This window comes from Panthera tigris, chromosome E3 (assembly GCF_018350195.1).
Source record: "Panthera tigris isolate Pti1 chromosome E3, P.tigris_Pti1_mat1.1, whole genome shotgun sequence".
Taxonomy (NCBI): Eukaryota; Metazoa; Chordata; class Mammalia; order Carnivora; family Felidae; genus Panthera; species Panthera tigris.
The window spans coordinates 41274688-41289752 of NC_056675.1; the positions used below are offsets into that span (position 1 = coordinate 41274688).

Sequence of the window (15065 nt, forward strand, 5' to 3'; positions counted from 1 at the left end):
ACAGAGGTGAGCTCCTGGTCGGGGGGATGTGGAGGGTGCCTAGAGAAAGTCACCCATAAATCATGAAGTGGCTGGGACCAGAGTTCACCACCCCACCTTGAGTCCTTGCTAAGAATACAAAAATGTGGGAAATGTTTATGGAGAAGCAGGGATGCAGGTCAGGGGGTAGTTGCAGTCCCTGAGGAGATTTGGGTGGGCCAGGCCAGCAGGTGCAGGGCCTCCAGGACCCCAAGGTCATAGTGGAATCCATGTTCCTTGGGACCACCCCAGGGCTGTGTGGTGCCCTCAGCCCCTCCCAGTTGCTGTTCCTTGAGGATTTCCCCGCTACACACAGAGACCTGTCGATTGGTGGAGGACAGAGTGACCAGTACCTAGTGTGGGTTGTGGCACCTTCTTACTGCGTAGAGGTCTGGGGCTACCTTCCAAACTCAAAATGGGGGTCTCTAGCCAGGTCGAGGGCTGCCATCTGATGAGGGGAGGGTTGGAGAGAATCTGTTGGCCTTGTTCCCTGCATGGGAGCCCATAGGATCCATAGTAGGGCCCAGCCCTGGGGAGCACCCACCCTAGGGTTCACTGGCCGGTCCTGGGCTCTCACTGCATTCTGTGGCTATGTGGAGATCCTCCCTTAGGGTAATGAGGTGCACTTGGCTGGGCCTGGGAGCTAGGAGAGCTCCCTGGGCAAGGTGGTACCCATCTGTGATTGGAGTAAGGGGGAGAGGGGCTGTGCACCAGAGTGCCTTGGAAGGGACCCTTAACCTAGAAATGGGATGGTGGCCACAGTGAGGGCTGGGATCCGCATATGGTTACGCTCTGGTAAGATTGGGACAGTTGAGTGGTTCTTAGACTTTTAACAGGTACCTTAAAACAGGTTGCTACCCTGCCTCCCCGCTTCGATTTTCTGGGGAGGGGCCCCAGAAAGAATGTATTTTCATTATTTTGTAGGTCGATTTTTTTTTTCGTTAACATAAAATTCAACATTTTGACCACTTGAAAGTGGTTTATAATCTATTCCCAATGTTATGCTATCTAGCACTACGTAGTTGCAGAACATTTTCATCACCCCAAAAGGAAACCTAGTTACCAGTAGGCAGTCACTCTCTCGGACCCAGCCCTAGACCATTGCTCATCTACTTGCTGTGTCTGTCGATTTACGTATTGTGAACGTTTTCTGTACGTGAAAGCACGGTAAGTGACCTGTGACTAGCTTCTTTGACTGAGCATAGTGTTTTGCAAGATGGATCCGCACCGTACCGTAAACGTAACCCTCGAGAGCTGGAGTGGGGGCAGCAGGGTGTTGGGGGCCAGGAGTGGCACCAGCTTCAAACCCTGAATGACATCTCTGGGATGTGAAGTGAGATGCTGACTCAAAGAAGGGCCCCCAGCTCTTGGCATCAGGGCACACGCCAAAGGTAATACTTGGACTTTAGGAAAGGGGGGTTGAGGAGTCACGTCCTCAGTTGATGACACCATTAAATCCTCTGTCCGCTGCACAGTCCGTATGCCAGCACCCCAGACAAGCCCTCCCCTACTTTCCGCACATGCCCTGGGCATCCTCTGGCACATGAGGCTATGTGGTGCCACGTCACCCTGCATGTTATATCACTGCTGACAAAGCTGATGGCTACTTAATGGATGGGCACAAGGTCTGGCGGGTGGCCGTGGTCCCTGACCCAGCCCATGCAGGAGGACTGACCATCCTCACAGGAGTGCCAGTGCTCCCTGCATAACACAGATCCACAAGGAAGTCTGAGGGGAGACCCTGGGGGTCACCGGATTTCCTGGGCACCTGAAGCTCTCTAGCGCTTTCTGGCCCTTTGTTCCTGCCCTTCACTCTTTTTCCTCCCTGGGGCTAATACAGCTGAGCCTGTGGGCTGGGGCTACCCTCCCAAGGCAGTTGTGCAGGGGTCACTGCCAGGGGAGGAGCAGTGGTGAGAGCTCGTGAAGAAGACTGCCCCCACCACTGGACCCAGACACCTTCTTTTTGTCTTTATGGAGATATAATTGATAAATGGTGTTCTGTTAATTGTAACAACACACATATATGTTGCAAAATGGTCACCACGGGAAGTCTGCTTAACATCTGTCTTCACAAATTGTTTTCTGGTGGTGAGGACCGCTAAGCTGTACTCTGAGCAGCTTTCAAATATACACTATGGTGTTATTGTATATGTAATAATGTAACTATGTAATAAGGTACAGTATTGTATATATAATGCTGTATATGTAACTAATATGTAATATGGTGCCATGTTACTGTATATATAATTTGGTATATATAATTAGGTAATAATATAGTGTGTTATTTGCATAATACTGTATGTAATTATGTAGTATAATACAGTGCAGTATTATATATAATACTGTATATGTAATGTAATGATATGTAATACAATGAAGTGTTCTGTATAAAATGCCGTAATTACTATATATGGAATACTGTGTATATATATAATTAGGTAACATATAATACAGTGCAGTATTATATATGTAATACTATGCATGTAATTATGGAACAATACAGGATAGCATTATACATAATATTGTATATGTAATTACATAACCTATAATACGGTGAAGTATATATATTTGTAATAGATGCATGTAAATATATGATGCAATTATATATAAATATAACTATAATACTGTATATTATGTAATATATAATACAGTATGCTTACTGTATGTGGAATACTGTGTATGTAATTATGTAATAATACACAATGCAGTATTACATATTCCTAGGCCTTTTTCTGAGGCTGCTGGAACCTTCTTTGGAGCTCTCTGAAGGTCCAGCGTGCCTGGGACTCCAAACGAGTCAGCTACTGGCTGGGCCCAGCCTCTCCCTACAGAAGAGGGCACGGAAGAGTTTAGAGAATAAGAAGCAAGCTCTGCATGTCCACCTGGGTCAGGAAATGGAACGGTGTCTCAGCTCCTGGGAAACCCCCGTCTTTCCTTTGCGGCCCCTCTGTCTTCCCAGAGGTCACAGCCTCCCGACCTGTGGCAGTCTTTGACACATTCGTTATTTCATTGGTTTCTGAAGACCAGGAGTCAAGACACAGCTCAACCAAGTTCTCCCTCACAGGCTGCAATCGAGGGGTCTCCTCTGGGGCTGTTCTGGAGAAGGGTCCACACTCACATGGTTGCTGGCAGCATTTAGCTACCTTCTGGGTGTCAACAAGAGGTCCACCCCATGGGGCAGCCACAGCATGGCAGCTTGCTGCTTCAAGCCAGCAAGGGAGACAGTCTCCAAGCAAGAGAGGCGTTATTAATCATGGAAGCGACATCCAGTCCCCTTTCAGAATTTTGTGGGTTAAAAGCAAGCCGTAGCATCCACTAGCATTGCCACAGTTCAAAAAAGAAAGAAAGGGGAAAAGGAAGAAAGAAAATATAATTGCTGGTGAAGATGTGGAGGAACTGGAACCCTAAATACTGCTGGTGGAACACAGAATAGGTCAGCTACTGTGGAGAAGAGTCCGGCAATGAGTTCCTCAACGAGTTAGAATTATGTAACCCAACGACTACATTCCTAGATACATACCCAAGAGAACTGAAAGCAAGAACTCCGATACTTGTGCACACATGTTTATAGCTGCATTTTTCACAATAGCCAGAGGGTGAAAACAACCAAGTATCCATCAGCAGCTGGATGGATAGAAGACAAAATATGCAAAACAGTATGGAGGTTCCTTCAAAAATTAAAAAGAAATACCATATGATCCAATAATTCCACTAGTGTGTGTTTATCCAGAGGAAGCGAAAACACCGATTTGAAGAGCTCTTTGCACTCCAGTGTTTTTTGCAGCATTATATACGAACAAAATGTGGTCTCTTCATGCAATGAAATATTATTCAGTCATAAAAATGACTGAAGTTCTGGTGCGTACTATAGCATGGATGAGGCTTGAGAACATTATGTTAAGTGAAAACGAAGCCAGAGACAAAAGATCACATATATGAACTATCTAGAACCGGTTCCGTACAGACAGTAGACAAATGATCTTCAGAGGTTCTGGGGGAGGAATGGGAGTGACCTGGGGCACAGGGCTTCTGGGGTGATGAAAAGGTTTGTAACTAGATAGTGGTGTTGGTTGCATAGTATGAATGTGCCAAATGCCACCGAATTGTATGCCCTAAAGTGGTTTAAAGGTTAACTTTGTTTTATTTATTGTTTATATTAAAAACAGCAAAACCCACATTCAAAAGGAGGTGGAGAGACTACAGAAAGGTATGAACACCAGGAGGTGGGGATCCTGAGGTACTTTTATTATTGACACTTTTTGAGTCTGTGCTTTTTGTCTTTGTCCATGTGTCCAGTCTTTATCCTTTACCGGGATCAATGAAGTCACTTATGGTCAATATAGTTAACATATTTGGTCTTGTTGACACCATCTTATTTTGAGCTTTCCCCTTGCCATGCCCATTCTATTTCCATTTTTGCCCCTTTTTGAGGGGATTGTTTTAGAATAGTTTTTAATTATTTTATTAATTTTTAAACAAATGTTTACTTACTTATTTTTGAAAGAGAGAGAACAAAAGCAGGGGAGGGGCAGAGACGCAGAATCCGAAGCAGGCCCCAGCGCAGACCCCGACACGGGGCTAGAACTCAAGGACTGTGAGATTGTGACCTGAGCTGAAGTCAGACACTTAACCAATTGAGTCACCCATGTGCTTCAGTGTTTTATTTTTTTATTTTTAAAATTTATTTTTAGAGTGTATGTGTGAGAGAGAGAGAGGGAGAGAGAAAATCCCAAGCAGGCTCTGTGCCGTCAGCAAAAAGCCCAACATGGGACTTGATTCCATAAACTGAGATCGTGACCTGAGCTGAAACCAAGAACTGGACCTTAACTGAGCCATCCAGGTGCCCCTGTTTTAGAGTATTTTAACTTCCTACTTTTTTCTCTCCGTTACTTTGGAAGTCAGACATTCCATTTCTATTTCATGGTTGCTCCAGAATTGACAACGTACGTGCTTAATGTATTGTGGTATGCTAGCTGAATAATAGCCACCAAAGACATCCAGGTCCTAATCCCTGGAACCTGTGAATGTGGCTTTATATGGCAAAAGGCTTTGGAAGGTGTGATTAAGAATTTTGAGATGGGGAGGGGCACCTGGGTGGCTCAATCGGCTAAATGTCTGTCTTTGGCTCAGGTCATGATCTCACGGTTCATGGGTTCGAGCCATATGTTGGGCTCTTCTGACAACTGGGAGACTGGAGCCTGCTTTGGATTCTGTGTCTCCCTCTCTCTCTGCCCCTGCCCCATCTCATTTTCTCTCTCTTTCTCTCTCAGAAGTAAACATGAAAAAAAAAATTAAAATTTTTGAGATGGAGAAATTATTTTGGATTATCCAGATAGGCCTACTGTGATCACATGGGTCCTTATTAGAGGCAGGCAAGGGGATATGTGACTACAGAAGAAAGCAAGATACTAGTAGCTTTACGGATGGAGGAAGAGGCCCAGAACCAAGGAATGCAATTCTAGGAGCTGGAAAAGCAAGGAAATGGATTTCCCCCCAGAGCTTCCTGAAGGAGGAGCACAATCCATCTGACATACTGATTTCAGCATAGTGAGACTGAGTTTGGACATCTGCCCTCCCAAACTGTAATACGAGAATGGATTTGTGGTGGTGTTTTAATGTTTATTTTTGAGAGGAAGAGAGCACACGCAGGGGAGGAGGAGAAAGGGGCAGAGGCAGAATCCCAAGCAGGCTCCTGTCAGCACGGAGCTGGGTGTAGAGCTCGAACTCAGGAACTGTGACATCATGGCCTGAGCTGAAATCAAGGGTTGGACACTTGGGGTACCTGGGTGGCTCAGTCGGTTAAGCGTCCAACTTTGGCTCAGGTCATGATCTCATGGTTTGTGGGTTTGAGCCCCACATCGGGCTCTGCACTGTCAGTGCGGAGCCTGCTTGGGATTCTCTCTCCTCTCTCTGCCCCTTCCCCATATGCACTCTCTTTGTATCTCAAAATAAACAAATAAAAAGACTTCAAAAAAAAAAAAAAAAAGTTGGACACTTAACCAACTGAGTGACCCAGGCGCCCCAAATTTGTGCTGTTTTAAGTCACTAAGTTTGTTAGCCAGCGATAGGAAAGTAATACAACTAGCAAAATCTAAAGTTAATAAAAACATGTTTCCCTCCCAGATGACATAAGGACTTAAGAGCACTTAACTGCCATTGAGTCATGACTCAATTCTGACTTAGTTATTAATATCTGGTGTTTTATGTCTGTAGGTTTTTTTTTTTTTCCTTTCTAATCTCATATGTGATTTTATATACAATCAGTGTTTGTGTTAGCACGTTGTTTGTTATTCATTTCTTCTTACATCTCAGGCTTCTCCCCAGGCTCACTGTCCTTCTGCCTGAAGTGCATCCTTTAGTAGAGTCAGGATAGGGTGAGGCAGGATCCGGAGAATTTAATTCAGATCTATTTTTAAGTTCACTATTTCTCTCTGTGACTATGTTTTATCTGTTAAACTTAGCCATTGAATATTTGTTTATTTAATGTTTAAATTAAAAAAAAATTATTTTAGGGGCTCCTGGGTGGCTCAGTTGGTTAAGTGGCCAACTTTGGCTCATGTCAGATCTTGTGGTTCATGAGTTTGAGCCCCTGCATCGGGCTCTCTACTGTCAGAGTAGAGCCCCATTCAGGTGCTCTGTCTCCCAATCTCTCTGCCCCTCCCCCCCTCTCTCATGCACTCTCTCTCTCTCTCTCTCTCAAAAATAAACTTTTCAAAATAATAAAATTTTATTTTAGAGAGAGAGAACATGGACCGGGGGGGTGGGGGGAGGAGAGAGAGAGAATCCCAAGCAGGCTCCACACTCAGCATGGAGGCTGATGCAGGGCTCCATTCCACAACCGTGGGATCATGACCTGAGCCAAAATCAAGAGTCAGACTCTCAACCAACTGAGCCACCCAGGCACCCCGGGATTTTGGGGTTTTTAAAATGTTTTTAAATGTTTACTTTTGAGAGAGAGAGAGTGTGAGCCAAGGAGGGGCTGGGATAGAGGGAGACACAGAAATCTGAAGTAGGCTCCAGGCTCCGAGCTATTAGCACAGAGCCCAATCCGGGGCTTGAACCCACGAACCGTGAGAACATGACCGGACCCCAAGTTAGATGCTTAACCAACCGAGCCACCCAGGTGCCCTGCCCTTTGTGCCCTATAGTAAAGTGCCTTTATCTAGGAAGGACTTACTTCCTAATGCCAGGTGCCTATGAGGGAGTCCAGGATCGTTTTAAATGAGATCCATAGCCTGAGATTTTGGGGGACCATTCAGGTGATACAAACTTGGGCTGCAGAGCCATAGAGTGTCAACATCAGATTTCGATTTATCAGGAAAAGATGTTCCCTTTTCTGCTTACCACCAAGGTATTTTTTTTTAGGCCCCCTTTTTGGGGAAAGAAGAGAATTCTCCAGTAGGTGTAGCCTTTTGGGGCCCAAGCTTTATGGGGAAGAGTCACCTATGGAGCACATCACCTTATACTGCCCCCTTTTTTACCTATGAAGAAGAAAATTCTAGCCCAATGTTGCTAGTTTTGGCAAATACCTCAGGACCCAGGTAGTTTAGGTGCTGTGATAACCTCTCCCTCTCTGAGTCCTCGCCTTTACTTGGTTTCTGGCCAGAAGGTTCCTTATCCTCTTCTTTGCTCTTTGATGCTTTTAGGACTATTTAATTTGGATGTCTGACTGGTTCAGTCAATAGAGCATATGACACTTGATCTCAGGGTTGTAAGTTGAAACCCCACATTGGGTATAGAGCTTTATTTTTCATTATTTTTTATTTTTTTAATGTTTATTTGTTATTGAGAGACAGAGGCAGAGCATGAGCATGGGAGGGGCAGAGAGAGGGGGAGACACAATCTGAAGCAGGCTCCAGGCTCCGAGCTATCAGCACAGAGCCCGACGCGGGGCTGAAACTCACGAACTGTGAGATCATGACCTGAGCCGAAGTCGGTGGCTCAACCAACTGAGACACTCAGGCGCCCCTGGGTATAGAGCTTTAAAACAAAAACAAAAACAAAAACAAAAAAACCCATTGAAACCATTTGTCCAGTATCTGTAGTTAGCTGAAGTGAAACTGTGGCCTCTGTTCCCAGGTTGGAAATGCCTGCTCAGAGCAGTCCGTGTTGGAGCACTGACAAGGCCCACAACCCTGAAGGAGGAGCTGAGTGTGTCTGGAAGAAGTGTCCCGCTCTCCCCTCCACCCGCCCCCCCCCCCCCAGATACAGACGGAAAAAATGGGCAAGTAATTTCAGTGCATAAGATGAACTAAAAGTCGTCTACAGGCGCCTGGGTGGCGCAGTCGGTTAAGCGTCCGACTTCAGCCAGGTCACGATCTCGCGGTCCGTGAGTTCGAGCCCCGCGTCAGGCTCTGGGCTGATGGCTCAGAGCCTGGAGCCTGTTTCCGATTCTGTGTCTCCCTCTCTCTCTGACCCTCCCCCGTTCATGCTCTGTCTCTCTCTGTCCCAAAAATAAAATAAAATTAAAAAAAAAAATAAATAAATAAATAAAAGAAAAATTTATAAAAAAAAAAAAAATAAAAAAAAAAAAAAATAAAAGTCGTCTACAGATCTCCAGAGGAAGGCTTCTGTGGGCTAATCTGATGACGGATACCACAGCAGGAAAATAGGGACGGACACAAGTGGGCAGTTCACCGGTGCTGGGGCAGGACCCGCCTCCTCCCACCAGGTCCAGCGTCTGGAGGAGGGGCTTTCCTGCCGGGGCCCCCCGAGGCTCCCGGGACCCCCAGGCCCCCAGGCCCCTCCAGCAGCACACGGGTCGGGATCTGCGCAGGTTCTGCCGGCAGGGGGCGCCGCTCCTTCACGTTCCCAGAGGCCGGGACGGGCCGCGGTTCTGGTTGGGTCAGGGGCCACGCGGCGGGGCCAGGCCGGCTCGCCTGCACCTGGAAGGAGTCCGGGCCTCGCCCGCTGAGGGTGGGGGCGACCTAAACCTTCCCTCGATCGGCCAGGGCGCCCAGAGGGCAGGCGGGGGCGCGCCCGGGTCTAACGACGGTGGGGTGCGACTCCGGCGTCTCCGAGACCCCCCCCCCCGCCACTCCGCAGACCCGCGCACGCCCCCAGAGAGAACACAAGCATGCAGGCTGAGGCTTTCTTGCGGGGACTTTACTCAAACTCTGGAACTCGCGGGAGGGGCGGCTGGGCGGCGGGCGCCCCTCTCCGAGTTTAGCCGTAGCTGGAGGCCAGCGTCGAGATCACGTGGCTCAGAAACTTTTCCAGCGAGGCGTGCATGGCCGGGCTGAAGTCTCCAGGGTAGTGCCGGGCGAGGGTCACCAGCAGGCAGTGGCCCAGGAGCTGCGGAGAGAGGCAGTCCCGCCCGGGGCCGTCCTTCTCCACCCCCTTTCTCGGCGACCGCTGACCCAGCGCTGGCCCGGTGCTCACCTTGAAGTTGACGGGGTCCACGCGCAGCTGGCGCACGTGCAGGTCGCTCAGAGCCCACAGGGCGGTAGGCAGGTCGTCCAGGTGGGCCACGGCCCGCGTCAGCGCGTCGGCCACCTTCTGGCCGTGGGCCTTGACCTGGGCGGAGCCGGGGGTCAGGTCCAAGTGGGGGAAGTAGGTCTTGGTGGTCGGGAAGGCCAGGAAGGTCCTGCGGGAGGAATGGCTAGTGAGGTGCGATCCGAGGGCGAGGGTGGGGGGGGGGGGGAGGCTTGGGGAGGAAGGGCGCCAGGAGCGGCGGGGGACGGCATCCGCGGGGCAGGCGCCAAGGCGGGGAGCCGGAGGGGCGCCGGGCCCGCACCTCTCCAGGGCCTCGGTCGCGTAGACCCCAACGTTGCTCCCCAGCTTCGTCCACAGCGCGCGCACTGCCGCCCTCTCCGCGGCGGACAGCACCATCGCGGGTCCGGCGTTGAGCGGCGAGCGCTCCGCGCCGGATGGCAGCACGGACGCGATTGGTGCGTCCCCGCGGCCTCCAGGGGGCGCCACGCCGCGGCCGCGCCCCGCTTCTGCTCGTAGAATAGTCCTGAGGGGTCCCGGCCCCGGTGCTGGGACCTGCCCTATTGCCATGAACCCCGCGGCCCCATTTTTGTACTGTTTATTATATGGAAACTAATAATTTGTTATTATCATCAGGGGACACCGAATTTTATTCTCCCTCCCTTCCTCCCCAGCCTATTATGACATCTCTCTGAGTCTGTTTTCGCACTGATTGTAAAAAAGGAACATAAAAATGTCCTCTTCCCAAGGTTGCTGTGAAAATTAAGCAGATAACAACTGTCAAGCTCATGGCATATGTTCCTTTCAGGGCAGTAAACATTTATTAAGTTCCTCCACTGTATCTCAGTGATGATACCTGCCAGGCGCCACTCTACGCATTAAAAAATATTTTTTTTGGAAAATTCATATAACATAAAATTTACCGTAGTAGCCATTTTAAAGTGTACAATTCAGTGTCTTTAACCACATTCACACAATGTTGTGCAACCACAACTATCTAGTTCTTGAACTTCATCATCCGAAATGGAAACTTGGTGCTCATTAGCAGTCGCTCCACAACCCTTCCCCTCAGTCCCTGGCAACCACCAGTCTGCTCTCTGTCTCTATGGATTTGCCTATTCTGGATATTTCCTCTATGTGGAATCACACACTATATATTCTTTTGTGACTGGCTTCTTTCATTTAGCATGTTTTCGCTCACGTTGTAGCCTGTGTCAGTGCTTCATAGCTCTTAATGGCTGAATAATATTCCACTGTATGGATAGACTACCCTTGATTCCTCCATTCATCCCCTTATGGACATTTGGGTTGTTTCCACCTTTAGCCCCGGCCCTCATTTTTCCCTAATAATAAAAGAAGGAGACTGCCTCTTACTGGGAGTTCACACTGTGCCACCAGCTCTGTTAAAAGTAGCACAAACTGAGGCAGAGACCTGCCATATCATTTTCCAAGGATGACTCTTAGGGAAGAAAGGACACTGCTGTTAGTTGGGGGCTCAGGCCTGGATGGCTGCCAGGACCAGACCCCTAAGCACTAGCGGCTTGGCGTGGGGGGGGGGGTGGGGGAAGAGTGTGAGAGTGCAGGCTCCCAGGCCCTGGCTTTTCTCTTTGCTGCCCTGCCAGGGGGAGTCGGTGGGCCTCAGGAGTGCCAGCCTCTGGGCATTGAAGTAAATGCTGAGCTGGGCCCAAAACCAGGCCTCTGGATCCATGGTGCCCCAGGCCATCATCATCTGCAGAGTGAATGTCCTGGAAGTGACACCAGTGACAGAGATGCCTCCAGGAAATTGCCCGCCAACTGCCATTGCACCGTTTGCCTGCCACAATGTCCTCGGGATTGCATGTGTGTTTTGTAAGCGCTTGACAGGTGTGGGGGCACTGCGGGGGACTCTGAGGAGCGTAACTTCTGGTCTTCCCCACCGCCCAACTTCAGGAAGAGCCACGGAGAGCTCAGAGGTCCAGGCTGGAGGCCCACCAGCTCTCAGCCCAAGTGTGTGCCATAAAACGTAAAGATGGAAAATCAGTTCATCATTTGAGCAAATCCGAGCTCCAATGGAAAGGTCTGAAGTGAAACGCAGGAAATGGCACTCATTCCAGAGAGAGGGACAGGGATGGCCCGCAAATCCTGCACTGGCAGCAGGTCCGGCCCCACTCCCCTCCCCTTCCGTCACCTCCCGAGGAGTCAGAGAGGTCGCTGGTACCAGTGGAGGAGAATCACCGCTCCCCCACCCCCCCCAACCTCATCCCCCTCCATGACATGACACGAAGGCCAGCGACAAAGAAGACAGAGGTGGACAGAGGTTGCAGCCCACTCAGACTTTATTCAAAGATCAGGAAGTTCGGGTGCCCGGAGCCCAAGAGGCCCCGGGCCCTCAGGACAATCGCCCCGGCTTCACTCAACGGTATTTGGAGGTCAGCACGGTGCTCACAGCGCTGAAGAACTTGTCCAGGGAGGCGTGGACGGCGGGGGTGAATTCCTCGGGGTGGTGGCAGGCCAGGGTCACCAGCAGGCAGTGGCTCAGGAACTGCGGGGAGGGGGGGACGTCAGGGGGCGTCGGCGGACGCGGCTGCCCGCACTCCACCTTCTGGAACCCAAGGGACTCTACCCTCCTGCCAGCAGGGTCCGACGAGCCCTCCACCGCAGATGTCCCCCAGCCCGGTGCTCACCTTGAAGTTGACGGGGTCCACACGCAGCTTGTACGCGTGCAGGTCGCTCAGATCCGACAGGGCGTTAGGCAGGTCGTCTATGTGGACCACGGCCTTCGTCAGCGCGTCGGCCACCTTCTGGCCGTGGGTCTGGACCTGGGCGGAGCCGTGGCTCAGGTCGAAGTGGGGGAAGTAGGTCTTGGTGGTGGGGAAGGAGCAGAAGGTCCTGCCGGGAGGAAGAGGTGGGCGAGCCACGGTTAGGCGGGGCGGCCAGGACAAGGACCGCGAGGGGTCGCTGAGCCCGGGTGCCGGGTGCCCACAGGGGCAAGTTGGGTGCTCACCTCTCCAGGGCCTCTGCGCCATATTCGCCAGCATGGGACCCAATCTTACCCCAGCAGGCCTTGACGTTGTTCTTGTCGGCGGAAGACAGCACCATGGTTGGTTCTGATCTGTGTCGGGACCAGAAGGTGCGGGGCCGCGAGGGCGCGGAGCCTTTATGCCCGGGGCGCGCGGGGCGCGCCTGCCCGGGCTGCGCTCATTGGCTGGCGCGGGGCCGACTCGGCCGGACGGCAGGGGGCGCCAGCGAGCGGCCAGCGCCAGCCTGGCGCGGTGGGGGCTTTGCTCCAGGCTTTGTAGAGGGTTCGGGTGTCTTCCTCCCATCCACCTCTTCACGGCCATGGCAGTGGTATCCTAGACCCCAGTTAGTGAGGGTCGGTTTGCTGAGGTGGCTCGATGCCCGTTATTCCAACACGTGAGCTCAGTGACACCCTTCAGGGTCCCCGAGCACCCCTATCCCCAGGCTGTGCTCTCCTGAGGATCGGAAGGGAGTAGTCAGTTTGTGCCACCTACCCTGATCTAGGCTTGGCACTCCCCGGACATGTATTAACTTGGGCGGAATCAGTGAAAGAACGGGCGGTTAGTCGTGGAAAGAAAGGCCTGTCCTAGCCCGGGGCGGAAAGAGATGTGCACACAAGGGGGTCCTTCCTCACATGTACTCGAGAATTCCCACCCAATAGCCCTTCTGCTCCCCTCAGACTTGGTTCTCCCAACCCCCTTTCTTTACACAAATAGCCATCGACTGCCACTGAGTGCCGATCGCAGAAGGAACCAAGGGGCAGAGTTTGCAGGGCTGGGTAGGAGAGTTCCAGGCTCAAGCTCCTTCCTCCAGGGTTGTGGCTGCTGCACCCCAGGTCGGGGACTCACAGAGGCAGGCCTCTCCTATCTGAGACCTTGCGTGAACGAATGTCTCTCTCCCCCACCGTCCTGGGTCACGATGACACATCCAGTGCTGTAAACTGTGCCTGACACAAGACTCATGAGGCAAATAGTAGTTGAGTTGATAAACAAAGTGAATGGCTGGACAAGACCTGAGTTTCCAGCCTAGTTAGGGACAGTGACCAAATCATCACACAAGTACATATACAGTGGAAAACCTTGTTAAAGGACCCAAGGAAGCATGGAGAGAGTGGATGAGGCTTTCAAGGATATCAGGGTTAGTCTGGGGATCATGGTGGGCTTCCCTGAGGAAGTAAGACTGGAAGATGAGTCAGTAATAGGCAGAGTAGGGTTCAGGGGGAGCTACCCATCACTTGGTGGAGGGGAAGGGGAGAGAAGGCCTCTGTGGCCGCAGAATGGGGGTGGGAGATGTGGGGGTGATAAAGCTGGTCAGACCCCACAGCATGGGGCAGGGGAGGAGCTTCCAGTGGGGTGGTAGGAAGGGGCAGGAACTCCAGCTGGTGACAAGTCCCTCGGGCTAGTAGGTGGTGTGATGGGCACGATGAGGCAGAACATCAGAGCTTGGCGAGGGGAAAAGGGAGGGAGGGGCCACCGCTACGTCCTTTCTTGGGAAGAAGACTTCCCTTTGGGGACGGGTGGGGGGCACCACCCTCTGCCCCCATCCCTCTCCTAGGGCCCTCCCGCAAGACCTTCCCTGTGTGCCCGGGAGGAAGTAATGGTCAAACTGACTGGGAAGAAAGAAGCTCTGGACAACTCTCAGCAATTCCCCCTTCTGCTCCACCTCCTGGTGTCTGTTCCTCTAATTTTGTTCACACAGGACTCTCCCCCTAGCTCAGTCCACTTTCCCTTCCTACCTCCACGCTTTTCCCGATTCTGTCAGAGCCAGAGGCCCTCTCCTGGCCCACCAAAAAGGATAAGACACTGGGGGCTTAGAGGCATACAAGACCCACCTCCCAGGCCAGGGACAATCCCCCCTTCTTCATCTTGTTCCAATCCCTCTGCCACTGAGTCCTTTTAAGGCAAGACTGAGGAACATATCTCAGCTAATGGCTTACGTTCTTAACATGGTCAGAGCTCCCACATATATATAAAAGGGAGAAACAAATGACTAATGGGAACAATGGACAAAGGATATTAACAGGAAATTAACAGAAATGTAGAAATGACCGGGCGCCTGGATGGCTCAGTTTGTTGAGCCACCAACTCTTTATTTCAGCTCAGGTCATGATCTCATGTTGCATGGGATTAAGCTCCATGTCAGGCTTTGCTCTGATGGCAAGGAGCCTGCTTGGGATTCTCTGTCTCCCCCTCTCTCTCCTCCTCCTCCACCCACACCCACACCCAAACACACACACACTGTTTCTCTCTCACTCTCTGTCTCAAAATAAATAAATAGGCATTAAAAAAAAGAAATGGAGAAATGGCCAATAAATCTGTGACATGAGAAAGAGCTGGATACACTGCTGGAAGAGATGTAGTGGAGACACAGTTCCATGAGAAAAGCAGGTTGCAGAAAAATATCTAGGGTATGACGATATTTTTAACCAAAAAGAAGAGTGTAGTCATAGATGTAGCTGTGTCCCCTCAGCACAGGATAGAAGCCAGTGGGCTCAGTCCCAAACTGATAACTGTGTTACTTCTGCAGAGGTGTGGGACAGGGCACAGCGACTCTCTTTCCCAACTTTGAATAACACAAAAATGGTGTGTGTGGGTGTGCACGCGCGCGTGGCTTGTGTG

At 50.9% G+C, this 15065-nt stretch overlaps 2 protein-coding genes across 2 annotated transcripts; both read right to left on the reverse strand.

Annotated features, from left to right (window-relative positions):
* Positions 1-9078: 9078 nt before the first annotated feature.
* On the reverse strand, positions 9079-9922 carry HBQ1 (hemoglobin subunit theta 1). The gene is made up of 3 exons (XM_042971647.1): positions 9755-9922; positions 9400-9604; positions 9079-9312 (listed from the first exon to the last, which is right to left on the reverse strand). Exons 1-3 carry the CDS (start codon positions 9847-9849, stop codon positions 9184-9186), a joined length of 429 nt encoding a protein of 142 aa, XP_042827581.1. The 5' UTR covers positions 9850-9922; the 3' UTR covers positions 9079-9183.
* Positions 9923-11747: 1825 nt separating this feature from the next.
* On the reverse strand, positions 11748-12582 carry HBA1 (hemoglobin subunit alpha 1). The gene is made up of 3 exons (XM_007093647.3): positions 12434-12582; positions 12114-12318; positions 11748-11971 (listed from the first exon to the last, which is right to left on the reverse strand). The coding sequence occupies exons 1-3, from the start codon at positions 12526-12528 to the stop codon at positions 11843-11845; spliced, it is 429 nt and encodes a 142-aa protein (XP_007093709.2). The 5' UTR covers positions 12529-12582; the 3' UTR covers positions 11748-11842.
* Between the last annotated feature and the right edge of the window lie 2483 nt (positions 12583-15065).